The sequence below is a fragment of the Heptranchias perlo genome, chromosome 9 (genome assembly GCF_035084215.1).
Source record: "Heptranchias perlo isolate sHepPer1 chromosome 9, sHepPer1.hap1, whole genome shotgun sequence".
In the NCBI taxonomy this organism is placed as follows: domain Eukaryota; kingdom Metazoa; phylum Chordata; class Chondrichthyes; order Hexanchiformes; family Hexanchidae; genus Heptranchias; species Heptranchias perlo.
In genome coordinates, this window is record NC_090333.1 from 44,742,406 (window position 1) to 44,762,615 (window position 20,210).

The 20,210-nt window shown below is 45.5% G+C and overlaps 1 protein-coding gene across 5 annotated transcripts in view; it reads left to right on the forward strand.

Moving 5' to 3' along the window:
• dab1a (DAB adaptor protein 1a) overlaps positions 1–20,210 on the forward strand; it is a 238,417-nt gene that overhangs the window by 206,526 nt on the left and 11,681 nt on the right. For all 5 annotated transcript variants that reach the window (XM_067990301.1, XM_067990302.1, XM_067990299.1 and 2 more), the window contains one exon: positions 12,436–12,498. In XM_067990301.1, the coding sequence (XP_067846402.1) occupies positions 12,436–12,498 (63 nt within the window). The remainder of the gene's footprint in view (positions 1–12,435; positions 12,499–20,210) is intronic.

The window sequence follows — 20,210 nt, forward strand, 5'->3', positions numbered from 1 at the left end:
TTTAAAATAAAATTGCTGGACTATAACTTGGTGTTGTAAAATTGTTTACAACTTTCGAAGAAGAGCAGGGGGGTTATCTTTTAACCAACGTCACTAAAACTGCTTAATTGGTCATTTATTTTATTGCTGTTTCTGGGACCTTGCTGCCATGTTTCACTACATTACAACAAGTGACTACATTTCTAGCACTTCAAGCCATTTACTTCCTTGGCTGTAAAGCACTTTGACTATAAAGCATAAATACAAGTTCTTTCTTTTCATGCAAATAACCAAACTTCTGCTATTCAGTCTTTCACTTAATAATTTACAGCAAGAATTTAAAAGTCAAATGCAATGTAATTAAATATATTAAAGGTTTTGAAGGTTAAGATATTTGTTATCTTATTAAGCTTAGAGATACTAGTGCTTCCCCGCTCCCCTCTCCACATTTTCTCTCTCCATTTGATCTCAGTGACTCAGGTTGGAGTAGGATTCCACAAGGTGTTGTCTGCCCTCTGGTGCCTTTGTCAAATAACCATTCTTTATGACTCATCTGAAATCTGTGCACGTGCACACATACCACCAGGGGTTGCTGTAGAGTAGAGAGGGGTAGGAACCTTGGCAGTCTTCACCCCTCCCTAACATAGGGACAAATTATAATATACTGACTGCTGCCTCAGCTCAAATCAGATATTTCAGAGATTGACCCTTGAATTCCCATCACTATGGCTCATAACCACACAGTACATTTAATCTGGGATCTAGCTGTCTAGATGACTCTGGGCTGCAGGTCCTGCATTTACCTACTTGGATCCCGAGAGACCTTCACTCATGCTTCTGATTTGAAGAATAATATGAGTGTTTTAGGCATTTGAGTAATCTTTGTCACCGTGGGTGGGGGTAAATTGGACTTCCCTCAGCAGAGATTCCTCTCATTTTTCCTAACCTCTTGAGAACAGTAACTCCATCTTCACTAAAGCAGTGTTGTTGCTGTCTAAAAGAAGCAATGATCAATAAAGGAAGGAAGATTAGAATAATTAAGAGCAGTGTGGCCTTTCAATCAACATATTGATATTTCAGTGAGAGCACTTCCCTTATTGTATATAAAAAATCAATTTTGAATAGAGTTGCAACATATTTACTGCAGAACTAAATATATTTTAAATCAAGATTAGTTTCATTCCTGAGCAATTAAGGTAGTGGCACCCAGCCATCACCAAATAGAGCTTCAGTCCACTGTAATAATCAGTGGGGAGCTTTCATTACAAAATAGGGTCAATTTCTCAAACATGAAAACTACCTTACTGTTACAGAATGGTGGACCATTGGTGGAGATTGATGAACAACTGAACACAATCAATAAGGTGTGTGCCTATCATTAAATAGATTGGATGGAGCTATTTGCAGTATGGAGTATACATTCAAGCAGGGAAGGTTATCAGGCTGCAAAAAGTACTCTGTGCTGCACTTTGGCTCCCTGACTATTTCCCTAACATTTAAGTCCTCTACAACTAATCTAGACTGCCCTTTTTTTATTCATGTAGTCTGTGCCCACACAATCAATTATTTGCATGACTACATACTTTATTTTCCATGCAGCCTAGAAAAGGGTCTGATAAAACTACCAATTGACCTAAGTCTGTAATCTTTTAGTAATCTGTCCATTCAGTTCGAAGCAAAGCAACAACAACTTATATTTCCGTAACACTCATTACATAGAGAGAGAGATGTCTCTGAGTGCTTTACCAGGCAGCTGATAGGGAGTGGACATTAAGCAGGAGGGAGAAAGGGAAGACGATTAGTAACACAGTCAGTGAGAAGGATATTAAAGGGGGTTTTGAAGGCAGGAAGGAAGATAGAAAGGTGGAAATGCTGAGGGGGAGAGATCCAAAGGGTGGGCCATGGTGGGTTGCATGGAATGGAGAACAAGAAGTAGGCTGGTTACGGAGGATCAGAGAGTGCATACAGGATATAGGGATAGAAAAGATCATTGAGATAGGGAGGGGTAAGACCATGGAGGGATTCAAAACTGAAGCCGGCACTCTTAACAGTTGATTCCCTGGGACAGCATAAGCCGGTGGACCTTGGTGAGGACAGGGGTAATGGGAATGCAGGTAGTAGTCCGGTTGAGAACATGAGTTATGGCATTTTGGATGACTTATAGTTTATAGAACTGGAAGCCAGGAAGATGGCCAGGAGAGTGTTGAAAAAATCCAGTCACAAGGTGATAGAGATGTAGATTAGGATTTTGGAGGCAGGGAATACCTACAACCATATATTGGGGATGAATGTGGCTTTGGAAAGGCTCAGAGAACAATGGGTGGATTCTATGACTTTTTGCTTTCCACTCCACTCAGCATTACTCCTATATATCACTGTGAAGCAGATTACTTCAGCAGTCTCTTAGCTGCCAAATATATATGGTTGTCTTCTATTCCAAATAGGCTTTCTTTTAACTTTTATGTTTAAGCAAGTCACCAAATTATTTGCACTCATACTATTGAAGATGGAACTTACACAACAGGAGAAACATATTTCAAAGCAAAATAAATTGCATTTGGGATAATGGGATCACAAAAGCTTGAAGGCCTAGAATGGACGATCAGTAAGAACATAAGAACTAGGAGCAGGAGTTGACGATACAGCCCCTCGAGCCTGGTCTGCCATTCAATAAGATCATGGCTGATCTTCAACCTCAAATCCGCTTTCCTGCCAGATTCCCATATCCCATGATTTCCTTAGAGTCCAAAAATCTATTGATCTCAGTCTTGAATATATTCAACGACTGAGCATCCACAGCCCTCTGGGGTGGAGAATTCCAATGATTCACAACTCTCTGAGTGAAGAAATTTCTACTCATCTCAATCCTAAATGGCTGACCTCTTATCCTGAGACCATGCCCCCTTAGTTCTAGACTCTTCAACCAGGGGAAACAACCTCTCAGCATCCACCCTGTCAAGCTCTCTCAGAATCCTATATGTTTCAATCTCATTCCTCTAAACTCCAGAGAGTATAGGCCCATTCTACTCAATCTCTCATCATAGGACAACCTTCTCATCCCAGGAATCAATCTAGTGAACCTTCCTTGGACTGCCTCTAAGACAAGTATATCCTTCCTTAGGTAAGGAGACCAAAGGGGTACACAGTACTCCAGGTGTGGTCTCACCAAAGCCCTGTACAATTACAGCAAGACTTCCTTGCTCTTGTACTCCAACCTCCTTTCAATAAAGGCCAACATACCATTTGCCTTCCTAATTGCTTGCTGTAACTGCATGTTAACTTCCTGTGTTTCGTGTACAAGGACACCCAAATCCCTCTGGACACCAACATTTAATAGTTTCTCACCATTTAAAAAATATTCTGTTTTTCTATTCTTCCTACCAAAGTGAATAACTTCACATTTCCTCACATTATACTCCATCTGCCACCTTCTTACCCACTCACTTAACCTGTCTATATCCCTTTGCAGACACTTTGTGTCCTCCTCACAGCTTACTTTCCCACCTAGCTTTGTATTGTCAGCAAACCTGGATACAATTCACTTGGTCCCCTCATCTAAGTTATTAATACAGATTGTAAACAGCTGAAGCCCAAGCATTGATCCTTGCACTCCACTAGTTACTACCTGCCAACCTGAAGATGACCCGTTTATTCCTACTGTCTGTTTTCTGTCCGTTAACCAATCCTCTATCCATGGTAATATGTTACCCCCAACCCCATGAGCCCCCTTATCTTGTGTAACAGCCTTTTGTGTGTCATAGAGTCATAGAGTCATACAGCACGGATAGAGGCCCTTCGGCCCATCGTGTCCGCGCCGGCCATCAGCCCTGTCTACTCTAATCCCATATTCCAGCATTTGGTCCGTAGCCTTGTATGCTATGGCATTTCAAGTGCTCATCCAAATGCTTCTTGAATGTTGTGAGGGTTCCTGCCTCCACAACCCTTTCAGGCAGTGAGTTCCAGACTCCAACCACCCTCTGGGTGAAAAAGTTCTTTCTCAAGTCCCCTCTAAACCTCCCGCCTTTTACCTTGAATCTATGTCCCCTTGTTATAGAACCCTCAACGAAGGGAAAAAGCTCCTTAGTATCCATCCTATCTATGCCCCTCATAATTTTGTACACCTCAATCATGTCCCCCCTCAGCCTCCTCTGCTCCAAGGAAAACAAACCCAATCTTCCCAGTCTCTCTTCATAGCTGAAGCGCTCCAGCCCTGGTAACATCCTGGTGAATCTCCTCTGCACCCTCTCCAAAGCGATCACATCCTTCCTGTAGTGTGGCAACCAGAACTGCACACAGTACTCCAGCTGTGGCCTAACCAGTGTTTTATACAGCTCCATCATAACCTCCTTGCTCTTATATTCTATGCCTCGGCTAATAAAGGCAAGTATCCCATATGCCTTCTTTACCACCTTATCTACCTGTTCCGCCGCCTTCAGGGATCTGTGAACTTGCACACCAAGATCCCTCTGACCCTCTGTCTTGCCTAGGGTCCTCCCATTCATTGTGTATTCCCTTGCCTTGTTAGTCCCTCCAAAGTGCATCACCTCGCACTTTTCTGGGTTAAATTCCATTTGCCACTGTTCCGCCCATCTGACCAACCCATCTATATCGTCCTGCAGACTGAGGCTATCCTCCTCACTATTTACCACCCTACCAATCTTTGTATCATCAGCGAACTTACTGATCATACCTTTTACATTCATATCCAAGTCATTAATGTAGACCACGAACAGCAAGGGACCCAGCACCGATCCCTGTGGTACCCCACTGGCCACAGGCTTCCAGTCACAAAAACAACCTTCGACCATCACCCTCTGCCTTCTGCCACTAAGCCAGTTTTGTATCCAAAGTGCCAAGGCACCCTGGATTCCATGGGCTCGTACCTTCTTGACCAGTCTCCTGTGGGGGACTTTATCGAAGGCCTTACTGAAATCCATGTATACCACATCCACTGCGTTACCCTCATCCACACGCCTAGTCACCCCCTCAAAAAATTCAATCAAATTAGTCAGACATGATCTTCCCTTGACAAAGCCATGTTGACTATCCCTGATTAATCCTTGCTTCTCCAAGTGGAGACTAATTTTGTCCTTCAGAATTTTTTCCAATAATTTTCCTACCACTGATGTTAGGCTCACTGGCCTGTAGTTCCCCGGTTTTTCCCTACTCCCCTTCTTGAATAATGGTATTACATTAGCGGTTCTCCAGTCCTCTGGCACATCCCCTGTGGCCAGAGAGGTTCTGAATATATGTGTCAGAGCCCCCGCAATCTCCTCCTTTGCCTCACACAGTAGCCTGGGCCTGGGGATTTATCCATTTATTGAATGCCTTTGAATGTAAATCTTGAGAATCATGGAGCATTATCTAACCTAAAGTATTCTGGAAAGAACGGGAATCTTATTATCCTTGAATTTGGAGGTGAAACACAGATCTAATATATATTTATTGGGGGGGTTGTTAATTTTAGATGAAGCATTCCAGCAGTCATTGACATGTCCAAGGTTACATTTTGGCATCCTGACAAACATTTTAAATGGGTAATCTGGTGGCACAGTGCATTGGAGCACTGAAGCTGGCACCACAGAGTGGCACACATGATATCCCAGACCACTACATTTGTGTACTGAGCTTAATTTCTAATGAGAGGCACCAGCTGAAGACCGGATGCTTCCACAGGGAGGCCCAGTGCTGGGTTGGACTTGTGAACCTTCCAATAACACAAGCAGGTCACCCACCCTCCCTTCCTGACTAGGGGTGATGTGTAGGGCAGAGAAATCCAATTGGTGAAAGTTTCTTATCCTCACCAAAAAGTAAGCAACTTATGTGTCCCATGATCTTCCACTGCAATGATGCCTGTTATTGAGACAAATTTCCAAGCATTTTCAAATTGGTGAATGCATATGAAAATCAGGTGTGTACATTGCAGTATTCCTGTTTTTAAAGTATGCTGCTCATCTGTCATTGTGCTGCATGGATTCATTACCATATGATAGGAAAGGTTCATTCTGCCACAATTTGAGTGGAAGCCATGTGCTGTAAACTCGATGGTACATGGATGCTGCCACACTCTGGAAAAACAAGGTATGTATACCTGAATCCTTCATTGTAGCTGATGTCTGTTGTATCTTGTATACTAAGTAAAGTTCATTCTATCAGCTTGTGTTTTGGAGAAGGCTTTCTGCTTAGGCCACCCTTGACAGTCAGGTATGTACTTCTGAGTCCTTCACCCTCCTACTTATTACTTACCTTTAAAGAACATGACTTTTGCAAGTTTTTTTTAATTGTTGTTAGACACATTTTAACCATCATATTCTCTGTTTTTATAGTGTAGTAAGAATTTTATGGAATGTGCTGAAAATAAATGGCAGTAGTTTTATTAATCATTTTATTTACTCTGTTATTTGCACAACTGTTTCATTTGACTTGGAGACAATATGGAATGGTGCATTAATAAGCCGGCTTACACAGTTTGCTTCACTGCAAAGTGGTTCTGGCTGTGTAATGTCCTTGATGTGTCAAGATGATCAGCTCTTTGTTAACATTAACCTTTAATGAGCCCCTGTATGCTGGTGAGTGGAGCTCAGTGCATGCATTAGCCTCCCATGGGCAGAACTTCATTTTCCTGACCAAAAAGTAATATAGACGCAGGAGTATAATTCAGATCTGTTGGCCCCATGTCACTCTAACCAATAACAACATTAAAGCAGTGTCTTAAGTCTGGACATTCTGCTTGAATTCTATCCTGCACCAGTTTCAATAGTAATTGGCTGCTAAAGAACTGGTGTGAAACATCACTGGTAACATTGGTGTTGTTATTTGCTGTACATAACACTAAGGGTAATTTTCTCTTAGTAATCTGTCCCTATTTCCAGTTTGTGGACCAACCAACAACAGCACATAAGTAAAATGCCTTGACTTAACTAGTCCAATTGTGATTACATTTCTCACTGGAGTGTTGTAATTGTTCCTGAGAGAAAAACGAGGAAGTGGTTTAAATCAAAGTCAAATTTGAAGTCTGTCTTGGAAGATTGGAAACCAGTTTTCAAATATTCACATCAAAATTTTATCTTCAGGAGAAGACAGTAATGGAGCCGGTTGAATGTCCTTGAGACTCTATTGATGTCATAATACTTGAGTTTTTAAATTATTTTGTGATTATTCCAGATTATACATAAACATATATGTTCCAAAATTCAATCATTTTCATACTGTAAGTCAATTTTCTTAAATCTGTTATTTTCTGGCTTATCTTACTTCCTTCAATCTGCAAAGATACAGAGGTTATGGTACTGTAGTGGTTATGTCATGGGAGTTGTAATCCAGAGGCCTGGGCTAATAATCATGACCGTTTAAATTCAGTTTAAAAAATCTGGAAATAAAAAACTGGTATCAGTAACAGTGACAATGAAGTTGTTGGATTCAACCACCCAACTGGTTCACTAATGTACTTTAGGAAAGTCAATCTTATCCATATGTAACTCCAGGCCCTCGCCAATGTGTTTGGGTCTGAAGTGGCCTAGCAAGCCACTCAGAGTTGTCCACATGGACTGCAGCGGTTCAAGAAGTCCCACCACCTTCTCAGGGCAACTAGGGATGGGCAATAGATACCAACCTTGTCAACGATGCTCACATCCCAAGATTGAATTTTTTAAAAATATAGCTCTGCATCAAATTATCACTCAAATAATCATTGATAGTCATGAACTCACATAGCTTTCCATTCATGTTAATGTGTAATTGAGTTAATTTTAAATTTGTTCAACTGGCATTTGTGGGAGATCTTTTTTATTTATAGTTCTATTAAAGATTTTTGTTACTTATTCATACCAAAAACTTCCTGTGCTCATCATCTAATCCTTTTGCTGATGACTTTGCTCTATATATTCATCAAATTCATTTAGATTACACACTCTCACTGCTCACAATCTCCACTTCTCTCTCAATGAAATGGACTCTCATCTGATAAGTGTTGCTCTTAAGTGTGAGCTCCTCAGTTGCTCAGATGGTATTAGACTAATCAAGCTACAGAAAAGGAGGGATGTAAGTGTTGTAATCCAGGGATTAGGACAGAAGGAAGACTTGTTAAACAGTCTATGGAGTAGGACAGCTTGAAAGTATGATGGTGCTTCTGTTTGTTTTAATTATTTGATGTTATGTTTGAAAAATTAGGCCATCGTGATCTGTAGAGAAATTACATTAATTAACATATTGAGTTATTAATGTTTAGATTACGTAAACAGGTTATTGTAAAGTTGTTTATCTGCTCTGGTATTAGGTGTTGACTGACTAGCAAAAGTTTCCTTGGTCCTATATTGTTCTGCACATCAGTATGTTATTTGCATTAATCTTGTGATGTTAGAAGTAAACCTACACCCAATACTATTTACATTATTATTACACCATTTAGCTACAGTAGCATAAGCCAATTGTTCATTATTTATTACCTTCTGATATTTGATACAAAAATCAAGAGTCACTTGTGCATTTACTTTCAATTACTTATCCAGTTCCCTTTTGAAGGCCATGATTGAATCTGCCTCCACCACCCCCTCAGGCAGTGCATTCCAGATCCTAACCACTTGCTGTATAAAAAAAAAATCCTCATGTCACCTTTGGTTCTTTTGCCAATCACCTTAAATCTATGTCCTCTGGTTCTTGACCCTTCCACCAATGGGAACAGTTTCTCTCTATCTACTCTGTCTAGACCCTTCATGATTTTGAATACCTCTATCAAATCCCCTTGTAACCTTCTCTGTTCCAAGGAGAACAACCCCAGCTTCTCCAGTCTATCCACATAACTAAAGTCCCTCATCCCTAGAATCATTCTAGTAAATCTCTTCTGCACCCTCTCTAAGGCCTTCACATCTTTCCGAAAGTGCGGTGCCCAGAACTGGACACAATACTCCAGTTGTGACCGAACCAGTGTTTTATGACGGTTCGGGCTACGGGAATAGGGTGGGGGAGTGGGACTAGCTGGATTGCTCTTGCATAGAGCTTGTGCAGACTCGATGGGCCGAATGTCCTGCTTCCGTGCTGTAACCTTTCTATGATTCTATATTTAGGGCTATTTTGAGTTGTCATAATTTCGGGGGCTGTGTCAGGTTTTTTTGGAACTGTTGGTCAACCTTTACTAGTTTTCTAGGTTGGCATATGTGGAGAATCAAACAGAAATTGACTTACACAAAAAGCAACAATTATGAACTAGGCAACTCTGAAAGGCCTCATCTATATGCTACCTCTTGGTGACATCATCTGCAGATACAGTGTCAGCTTCCATATGTATGCAGATGACACCCAGCTCTACTACTGCTTCACTTTCCTTGATCCCATGACTACCTCTCTACTGTGAAACTGCCTCACTGATAGGAAGTCGTGGATAAGTCAAAGTTTCTTCCAATAGAAAGACTGAATCTATCATTTTCAGCCCCACCAGAACCTGTATTTCCTTGTCATCCCCTTTCCTGGCCACCTGTTCAAGCTGAACCAGGCTGTGCAACTCCTCGGATTCTACATCCTATCCTTCACCAAGCCTGCTTACTTCCACCTCTGCAATACCACCGTCTCTATCGCTACATCATCCACACTGAAACTGAAACCCTTATCCACTCTTTTGTCACCTCCATACTCAACGGGGATAATTTTCACTTTGGGCCAGGTAGACAACAATGGTTGTGGATTAGCCGCCTGTTACACACCCTGCCGATTTTCCAGTGGATTGAAGGCAATGGAAAGGAAAATCAAACAGGATGTATAACGGGCGGCCAAACTGCAACCCCCAGCTTTTCGCCTGCACCCAAAGTAAAAATTACCCCCCATTTCTCTAATGTCCACCCATCTTCCATAAACTCCAACTTGTTAAAACTCAGCTGCCCATTTCCTGTCCTGCAGAAAGTTCATCTCGCCCATCTCAGCCATCCTCACTGACCTATACTTTCTCCCCATCCTCATATTCAAGTCTCTCCATGTCCTCACCCCACTCCATCTCTGCAACCTCTCCAGCTTGGCATCTGCTTTAGCCGGGACTGTCTGGAGCAGGTTTTGACCTTCTAACTCATAGGCGGGAATGCCGCCACTAAGCCAAAAGCTCGCTCCAAGGGATGTGATGAGAGGGTTGGCTAGTGGAGTCGAGATCTATCAAAAAAGTACAGCCTCGTTGGATCTAATAGCCTTTTCTTGTTCCTAAAAATTCTTATCTTCTTATATACTTGTGCAGGAATTCTGACTTTAATTCATTTTGTAACAACAATAACTTGCATTTATATAGAGCCTTTAACATAGAAAATTGTCCCACAGAAGTTTAATCAAACAAAATTTGACACTGAAGCAAAGAGGGAGATATTAGGAGGGGTGACTGAAAGCTTGGTCAAAGAAGTAGGCTTTAATAAGCATCTTAAAGGAGGAGAGAGAGGTTTAAGGACGGAATTCCAGAGCTTAGGGCCTAGGTGGCTGAAAGCCAATGGTGTGTCAAAGAGTGTTGTAAATGCCTAAAAGGCCAGAGCTGGAAGAACACAGAGTTCTCGGAGGATTGTAGGGCTGGAGGAGGTTAAAAAGATAGAGAGGGGTAAGGCTATGAAGGGATTTAAACACGAGGATGAGTATTTTAAACTGGAGGCGTTCAAGCACCAGGAATCAATGTAAATCAGCTTGGACAGGGGTGATGAGTAAATGGGACTTCAAGCAGGTTAGGGAACGGGCAGCAGAGTTTTGGATGAACTGAGGTTTATGGAGGATGGAGGATGGGAGGCCGGCCAGGAGAGCATTGGAATAGTCAAGCCAGAAGTACGCCATTCAGCTTATTGGTAAAGGCCAAAAAATGGGCGTGCAGTGCCCACACCTGAAATGCAAAGGGTCAACGCCTTTTTGAGGCCCCTACTGCAAGATTGCTTTACTCTGAAGCAGCCATCATCAGGGGGATCGCCTGTTAGGCCACAACCAAAAAGATAAATTTTAAAAATATACTTACCTGAATGTGGAGCCGGGAAGAGAAGGAGTGCTCCTCCCAACCCCACATTCAAAGAACGCGGGTGGCTGCCTGCTGCTCCCCTGCATCCCGATCGCCTCGGCTACCTCCCCCGTCTCTCCCCTTCTCAGTCGCCCCCTTTCCTCACTTAGCAGAGGGCCGCTGCAACATCAGCAGCGGCCTGATCTTTAATCAAACTTCCGTGGTGAGCAGCCTCTTACTCTCCACAGCTCGCTGGCTGGATGGAAATGAGGCCCGAGGCCCAATATCGGGGGTGCCTCGGGCACTGCCTCAGGCCTCGACATTCAGTCACAAAATGGACGTGTCTGTATTTCTAGGCCAAAATTGTCAGTCTTACCTCTCCACCCCTTCCTGGGTCTTCTTTCAGCCATCAGAGCGGCTCTGATTTTTCCAGTGTAATGTCAGGGTGGGCACCTCACTCAGCCACCCATCCTGAGTATTTAAATAACCGCGTCCCCACAATTTGGCACGTATCTACATCAAGGTACATGGGTGGACACGGATTCCACATTGCCACACTAGTGCTAATGAAGCAGGACTCCCTGAGTTTCAAAGCCATAATTTTTATGTGTGTTTTAAAACCTTCAAATGAGAAGTCAAAATGAATTAATCAGCCTGACAGCTCTCCCTACTGGTTCAGTAGGTAACTACATCACATATTGTATTGAACTTTTAAAGATCCCTAGTTCCATTGATGGTCTGTGCTGATTGAGTTGATTTCCAGTGAAGCAGCATTAGAGGTACTACAATTGACCTCAGTGTCCCTCGGCCAGTGAGGAAAAAAATCAGGCCGGGCTCCCACTCCATACTGATGTCCAATGATGTGTGCTGGAAAGTTGGCGCTTGTGTACATGTGTTGATGTCAGATGAGGATTGGATAGGCTTTACCGTGATTCCATCTACACCCCTTGCCCATGTTTCCCCTTTGCCATCATGGCCAAATGGCCTATCTATATTAAAACAACAACAACTACAACTTGGATTTATATACCGCCTTTAATGTAGTAAAACGTCCCAAGTGATTCACAGGAGTGTTATCAGACAAAACTTGACACCGAGCCACATAAAGAGATATTAGGACAGGTGACCAACAGCATCTTAAAGGAGGAGAGAGAGGTGGAGAAGCAGAGAGGTTTAGGGAGGGAATTCCAGAGCTTAAGGCCTAGGCAGCTAAAGGCACGGCCGCCAATGGTGAAGCGATTAAAATCGGGGATGTGCCAGAGGCAAAAATTGGAGGAGCGCAGAGATCTTGGAGGTTTTAGGGCTGGAGGAGGTTACAGAGATAGGAAGGGGCATAGCCATGGAGGGATTTGAAACCAAGGATAAGAATTATAAAATCGAGGCATTCCCGGACTGGGAGCCAATGTAGGTCAGCAAGCACTGGAGTGATGGGAGAATGGGACTTGCTGCTAGTTAGGATACGGGCAGCAGAGTTTCGGATGAGACAACGGTATAACTGGTGTGTTTCTTTACAGATAATTAATCAATTAGACCTCTTTGGTGATATGTCTACTCCCCCTGACGTTACATCCCCTGGGGTAAGTGCCATTATTTTTTAAAGTCCATCAATGATGTTCAAGTTCTCAAAGCAACAGTTATGTTCTCTGAGTTTGTTGACTGCACATAAAGCTAATAAATGTAAAGGAAGGACATTGTTTAAACCAGTTTCCAAGCTCTAATTCGAGATTGTAAGACATTTGGGAAGTAATTGCCTAGAAAGGAGCAAAATAAGAGCATTAAGTTTTTCTAACTTTTTTGTTAGTGTTGGGATAAGATTCTCCAGGACCCACAACTGCGATTGAGGAGCTTGGCAGGAGAACAATCTGAGGAGATGGCCAGCAAAATATGCAGTTCCCAAACCTCTATTGGTCTCGCTCTCAAACTGGCTGCTGAGAGGAGTGTGAGAGAGACCATAAGACCATAAGAGATAGGAGCAGGAATAGGCCATTTGGCCCCTCGAGCCTGCTCCGCCATTCAATGAGATCATGACTGATCTGATTTTTACCTCAACTCCACTTTCCTGCCTATTCCCCATATCCTTTGACTCCCTTGCTGATCAAAAATTTGTCTAACTCAGCCTTGAAGGTATTCAATTACTCAGCCTCCACAGCTTTTTGGGCTAAAGAATTCCAAAGATTCATGACCCTCTGGGAGAAGAAATTCCTCCTCATTTCCGTCTTAAATGGGCGACCCCTTATTCTGAGACTATGCCCCCTAGTTTTAGATTCCCTCATGAGGGGTAACATCCTCTCAGTAACTACCCTATCGAGTCCCCTCAGAATCTTGTATGTTTCAATAAGATCTCCTCTCATTCTTCTGAGTATAGACCCAACCTGTTCAATCTTTCCTCATAAGACAACCCTTCCATACTCAGAATCAACCTAGTGAATCTTCTCTGAACTGCTTCCAATTCAAGTATGTCCTTCCTTAAATAAGGACACCAGAACTGTATGCAGTACTCCAGGTGTGGTCTCACCAGCACCCTGTACAGTTGTAGCATGACTTCCCTGCTTTTATATTCCATCCCCCTAGAAATAAAGGCCAATATTCCGTTTGCCTTCCAGATTACCTGCTGCACTTGTATGTTGACTTTTTGTGTTTCATGTACGAGGACACCCAGATCCCTCTGTACCGCAGCATTTTGTAGTTTTTCTCCATTCAAATAATATTTTGCTTTTTTATTTTTCCTCCCAAAGTGGATGACTTCACATTTTCCCACATTATATTCCATCTGCCAAATTGTTGCCCATTCGCTTAACCTGTCAATATCACTTTGCAGACACTTTGGGCCTGATTTTAGCACCCGGTCCCGGGTGCGTTCTCGGCGGGGGGGCCTCTAAAATCCCGATTTCGAGGAGCGGGACCAGATCGCGCCTCGATCCCGCCCACTTCCGGGTTCCGCGCTGACGTGCGGGGGTGCGTGTGTAGCCCCCGCTGGTGGGAATCCCGCAGGCAATTTAAGCCAGCGGGGTTCCACTTGAGTGTATTTATCCTGGTATTTCAGGTCATTAAATGACCTGATTGAGCTGTTTATTTAACAGGTGTGGGATTTAACAGTGAAATGAGACTGTTTCCCATACTGGGGGAAACACTCACACTCTCAACGGACGTGTTGCAGCCAGCAGCCTGTGGCAGCTGCCAAGGTGCATTCCACAGGTTGGGGGGGAGAGCCTTCACCAACGCAGGAGGACACTCCGTAACATTGGGCAACGCCTGCCCTCCACCACCCTCCTCCAAGCAAGAAGATTCACCGGCGTGGAAGTCCAACCCCTGTGCGAGGACACACTTTTCTAGCGTGCACAACCCCGCAAACCTACACCTGCCAGATGGGTGCTGCGTTGACATCCTCAGAGGACGAACAGCATGACCAGCCTCAGCAGCCTCGCAGTCCACGCCGTCCGCTTCAGAGACGTGCATCCCCACAACACGGTGCTGTGGCACATCCACCTGCACAGCAGGATGGAGGGCATCCGCAGAGAGAGATGCGTCGCAGGAGGCACTACCCTCCGCACAGGGTCTACAGACCGAGGCTCAGCTTCATGGACCTCTCTGAGCAGCAGTGCATACGTCGGCTCAGAGTCACTCGCCAGGTAGTCACCGACATCTGCAGCCTCCTCGATGACGAGCTGCTCCCGGATGGACCAAGCAGCATCTTCTTACCCGTCGCCGTCAAAGTCACCACTGCCCTCAACTTCTTCGCCTCCGGATCCTTCCAGGGTGCCACGGGGGACATCACCGGGGTCTGTCAGTCGTCTGCACACAAGTGCATAAGGCAGGTCACCGATGGGTTGTTCCGCAGGGCCTCGACCTACATCAACTTCACCATGGATGAGCGCAGCCAGACGGAGAGGGCGGTTGGATTCCATGCCATGGCTGGCTTCCCACGGGTGCAGGGTGTAATCGATTGCACCCACATAGCAATACGGGCACCTCCACATGAGCCAGGGCTGTTCATCAACAGGAAAGGGTATCACTCCATGAACGCCCAGCTCATTTGTGACCACCGCCAGAGATTCCTACACGTGTGCGCCAGATACCCTGGCAGCTGCCACGATGCCTTCATCCTCAGGGAGTCCACCGTCCTGCCCCTCTTCCACGCACCCAACGCCGGCAACGGCTGGCTCCTTGGCGACAAGGGATATCCCCTGCACACGTGGCTTATGACACCTCTGAGGAACCCCATTACTGAGCTGCAGCGTCGGTACAATGACAGCCACATTGCTACCAGGTCTACAATTGAGCAGGCTATAGGGCTGCTCAAGATGCGCTTCAGGTGAACTTGATCGTTCCAGGGGAGCGCTCCAATACACGCCATTCAGAGTGGGACGAATTATAGTTGTCTGCTGTGCCCTGCATAACATGGCACTACAGAGAGGGGTGCCGCTGGAGGAGGCCCCATGCACACCCGCCACCCACATTGAGGACGACAATGAGGAGGAGGAGGAGGAGGAGGAGGAAGAGGGAGAGGAGGAGGAGGAACGACCCATGCGCCGAACACCGGCTCACCTGCGTGCTCGTCAGGCCAGGGAGGCACTCATATGCCAACGGTTCTCCTAACATCACACTGTGTGAGGCGTTCACATGTCATAACGTGCACAGACGAGGGTCCATACAGGCTCCCTCCACAGAAGAGTGGTGCCTGTACACCTGCACCCACTGTATTATGCCCAATGGGTGGGACGGGGTGATCGTCGTCATGATGAGGCGCACGGAAGGGACATATTGCACAAGCCGCAGAATTATGGACAAGAGGTGGCTGCATTGGTGAGAAAAAGTGAGTTTATTTTGTGGTGACATTCAAAGAGTGGAAATTTAAAAAAAACAAATAGACAAACACCCTGGTGCAATCCCTGTGTGCTCACGGAACTTTAGGCTTTCGTTTCCGGGTACCCCTACGTGGTACTACCCCTGTGGCTCCAGCAGAGGTGGTGGCAGGTTGCTCCTGTTCGTGCCCTGACCTGGTAGATGCTTTGGGCCGACGCCCCCTGGGTTTCGGTGCCCGTGAGGGCACCTCCACAGACTGCTCCTCCTGCACCTGTGCAGGGGCAGACTCGGCCACCTGGAGAGGATGGACTATTGCGGGCACTGGTTGAGAGGGGGGCAACGGGTGAGACGTGGGGGCACCTTCAGTAGCGTCCACACTTCCATTTCCCCGTTCACCATCTTCCCTCTCATGGCCAAGGCCCACATCACCCCTTCCACCCTGCTGGACGGCAGTTTGGATGACGTGGGTGAGACCATGCAAGGCCACCTCCAATGTATCTGTCAACCTGTTGATGGCGGCAGAATGTTACTCACCCTGAATCCGAACAGCCGTTGTGAGGGCCTGGATGGACTCATTGGTGAGCTGTGCGTGACGCTCGAGGGAGGCTAGCCTGTCCTCCACCGCAGACGTTCCCACACCTACCCGCGACACTATCTCAGAGATGCCTTCACCTCCCTGCGACACTATCTCGGCGATACCCTCCTGCACCTGTGCCACCATTCCCCTCATGCAGGAGTTGGACTCCTCCATCCTCCGTGCGATTGTGGAGAGTGCGCGTGGCACCTCTCCCAGTACGTCAGCAATGTTCTGGTGCCCCTCGACGACTCTCCTTTTGACAGGTGGCCCCCTGGGTTCAGCATCTGGGTCCGACTGAGCAGAGCCTGGAGAAGAGTGCTCCCACCGACGCGGACCCTCCAAGGCTGACCCTGCCACCAGGGTCTGCTCATGCTCACGTGTGCGCGGTGACTCACCATGTGCAATCCCAACTAACTGAGGGGGGGGACCCACCGAGGTGTGTGTATCTGCGCTGGTGGATGCAAGGCTCATGTGTGACGATGCACCCTCAGAGACGGGCATGTCCTCTGAGGAATCGCCCTCAACCGAAACGTCGATCGCAGACGGTCCTGCAAGAGAACAGAGGGAAATATCAGGCATGTGACCAAATGTGGCGGTGCGGCATATGCCATGTGATGCTAAGATCATTCGCGCTCATGAGTCATGAGTGCCAGCTTTCCCTTACCGGCCGTTTCGCCAGAACCAGACTCGCCATCCGCCACCAACAGGCAATGCAGCGTGCGGCTGATCTCCAGTGCCTCGACCTCGGCGTCTGTCAGGGCCACCTCGTGTGGCGGGCCCCCTCAGGTGCGTGCCCTTTCGCCTGCGTTCTTGCACCTCTTCTCCTGTGAGGGCAAAACACAACAACGTTATTGAGTGATGATTACAATGTGAGACGCTTCAAGCATTGGTGTGAGTGGGTTGAGCGTGTGCCAGATGGATGGGAGGATGCGTGTGCCACATGGCCATCCCATTGTATGGGCATTGGGGTGTGTGGTAGTGGTCGAGTGGGGACAGGGACGGTGGGTACGTGCAGGCACTGTGAGGATAATAGTTGGGTGGCTGTGAGGATTGGTGCGGGAGCGCAGTGCTGTCAGTGGCGATGGGGTTGTGAGGTGTTTGAGGTGATGTGGAAGACGGAGTGATGCAGAGTGCGTTAGTGTACTCACTTTCCCGGACCTGGTGAGGTCATTGAATCTCTTGCGGCACTGAATCCAAGTGCGGGTGGTGTTTCCCCTGCTTGTGACCTCAGCGGCCACCTCCTCCCATGCCCTCTTGGTGGCGCTGGCAGGGCACCTCCTTCCATCTGTGGGGAACAGCATCTCCCTCCTCATGCGGACCCCGTCCAGCAGCACCTGGAGGGCGTGGTCCGTGAAACGGGGAGCAGCCTTACCCCTGTGCTCCTCCATCCTTCATGGAGTATAGTTTGTGGCTGGAGGAGCTTTGGTGGACTGCCCCTTTAAATAGAGCGCCACCATCGCTCAGACGTCAATGCGCATGCGCAGGTCGCCGGCACGCAGCTGAGAAGCGCGGAACCCGTAACTGCCGGCTAATTGCATCAATCATCCCGCGATCGCGCGCGCAACGCACTCAATTTGGACGGCGCGTTTTCCTCGAGCCCGACTGACCACCCGCTGCCAACCCGCACCCCTGGTAAAATCGGGCCCTTTGTGTCCTCATCGCAACTTGCTTTTCTACCTATCTTTGTATCATCAGCAAATTTGGCCACAAGACACTCTGTTCCTTCATCCAAGTCATTGATATATATTATAAATAGTTGAGGCCCCAGCACTGAGCCCTGCGGCACCCCACTAGTTACAGATTGCCAATTTGAAAATGAACCTTTTATCCCGACTCTTTGTCTTCTGTTAGTTAGCCAATCCTCTATCCATGCCAGTATATTACCCCCAACACCATGAGCTCTTATCTTATGTAGTAATCTTTTATGTGGCACCTTATCGAGTGCCTTTTGGAAATCCAAATATACTGCATCCATTGGTTCCCCTTTATCCACCCTGCCCGTTATTTCCTCAAAGAACTCTAATAAATTTGTCAGACACGATTTTCCCTTCATAAAACCATGTTGACTCTCCTTGATTGTATTATGAGTCTCCAAATGTTCTGCTACTACTTCCTTAATAATGGATTCTAGCATTTTCCCAATGACAGATGTTAGGCTAACTGGTCTATAGTTACCTGCTTTCTGTCTCACTCCCTTCTTGAATAGGGGTGTTATGTTTGCAGTTTTCCAATCTGCTGGGACCTTTCCAGAATCTAGTGAATTCTGGAAGATTACAACCAATGCATCCACTATCTCTGTAGCCACTTCCTTAAAGACCCTTGGATGCAAGCCATCAGATCCAGAGGACTTGTCAGCCTTTAGACCCATTAGTTTACCTAGTACTTTTTCTCTAGTGACAGTGATTGTTTTTAGTTCCTCCCTCCCGTTTGACCCCTTGATTTTCTACTATTATTGGTATGTTATTAGTGTCTTCTACTGTGAAGACAGATACAAAATATCTGTTCAATTCCTCTGCCATTTCCTTGTTTTCCATTATTGTTTCCCCAGTCTCATCCTCTAAGGGACGAATGTTTGCTTTATCTACCCTCTTCCTTTTTATATACTTGTAGAAGCTTTTACTGTCAGTTTTTATATTTCTTGCTAGTTTACTCTCATAATTTATTTTCTCCCTCTTTATTATTCTTTTAGTCATCCTTTGCTGGTTTTTAAAGTTTTCCCAATCTTCGGGCTTACCAGTAATCTTTGCCATGTTGTATGCTTTTTCTTTTAACCTGATACCATCCTTTACTTCCTTAGTTAGCCATAGTTTTTGTGGAGTCTTTCCCCCTCATGGGGATATATTTTTGTTGCGAGTCATAAAATATCTTTTTAAATGTTTGCCACTGCTTATCCACCATCATACCATCTAATCTGTTTACCCAGTCCACTTTAGCCAATTCCACCCTCATTCCTTTATAATTGCCCTTATTTAAGTTTAATACAGTAGTTTCAGACCCAAGATCCTCACTGTCAAACTGGATGTGAAATTCTATCATGTTATGATCACTGCTTCCCAAGGGATCCTTTACTTTGAGATCATTAATTAATCCTGTTTTGTTACCCATTACCAGATCCAAAATGGCCTGTTCCCTGGTTGGTTCCCCAACGTATTGGTCTAAGAAACAGTCCCTAATACACTCTATGAACTCCTCCTCAGGGCTATTTTTGCCAATTTGATTTGTCCAATCTATATGAAAGTTAATATCACCCATGATTATTGCATTACCTTTTTTACAAGCCCCCCTTATTTCCTGATTTATATTTTGCCCTACAGTGTAGCTACTGTTAGGGGGCCTATATACTCCTCGCATCAGTGATTTCTTTCCCTTGTTATTTCTTACTTCCACCCAAATTGATTCGACATCTTGATCTTCTGAGCCAAGATCATTTCTCACTATTATACTAATTTCATCCTTTATTAACAGAACTACCCCACCACCTTTACCTTTTTTCCTATCCTTCCAAAATGTTAAATAACCCTGTATATTTAGCTCCCAACCTTGGTCACCTTACAACCACGTCTCTGTAATGGCCACAAGATCATACCCATTTGTTTCTATTTGTGCCGTCAATTCATCTATCTTATTACGAATGCTGCGCGCATTCAGATAAAGAGCAGCCTTAGGATTGATTTTTTTTCCCCTCTTTTTCTTCCGTCCCCACTCCCATGTTAGGAGCACTTAGCCTTCTCTTGGTGCCTCCTCACAGGGACATGGCAAAGATTAAGAACTCAGAAGTGTGGAGCAATTGCAGACACCACCTTGCTTCCCACCAGCCTATGGTACCAGGGCCTCAGTCTGGTGTGTTACCACCCCATATGATTTTTGTAATGTATTCAATTCTTTCAAACAAGGTTGATTTATGTGTCA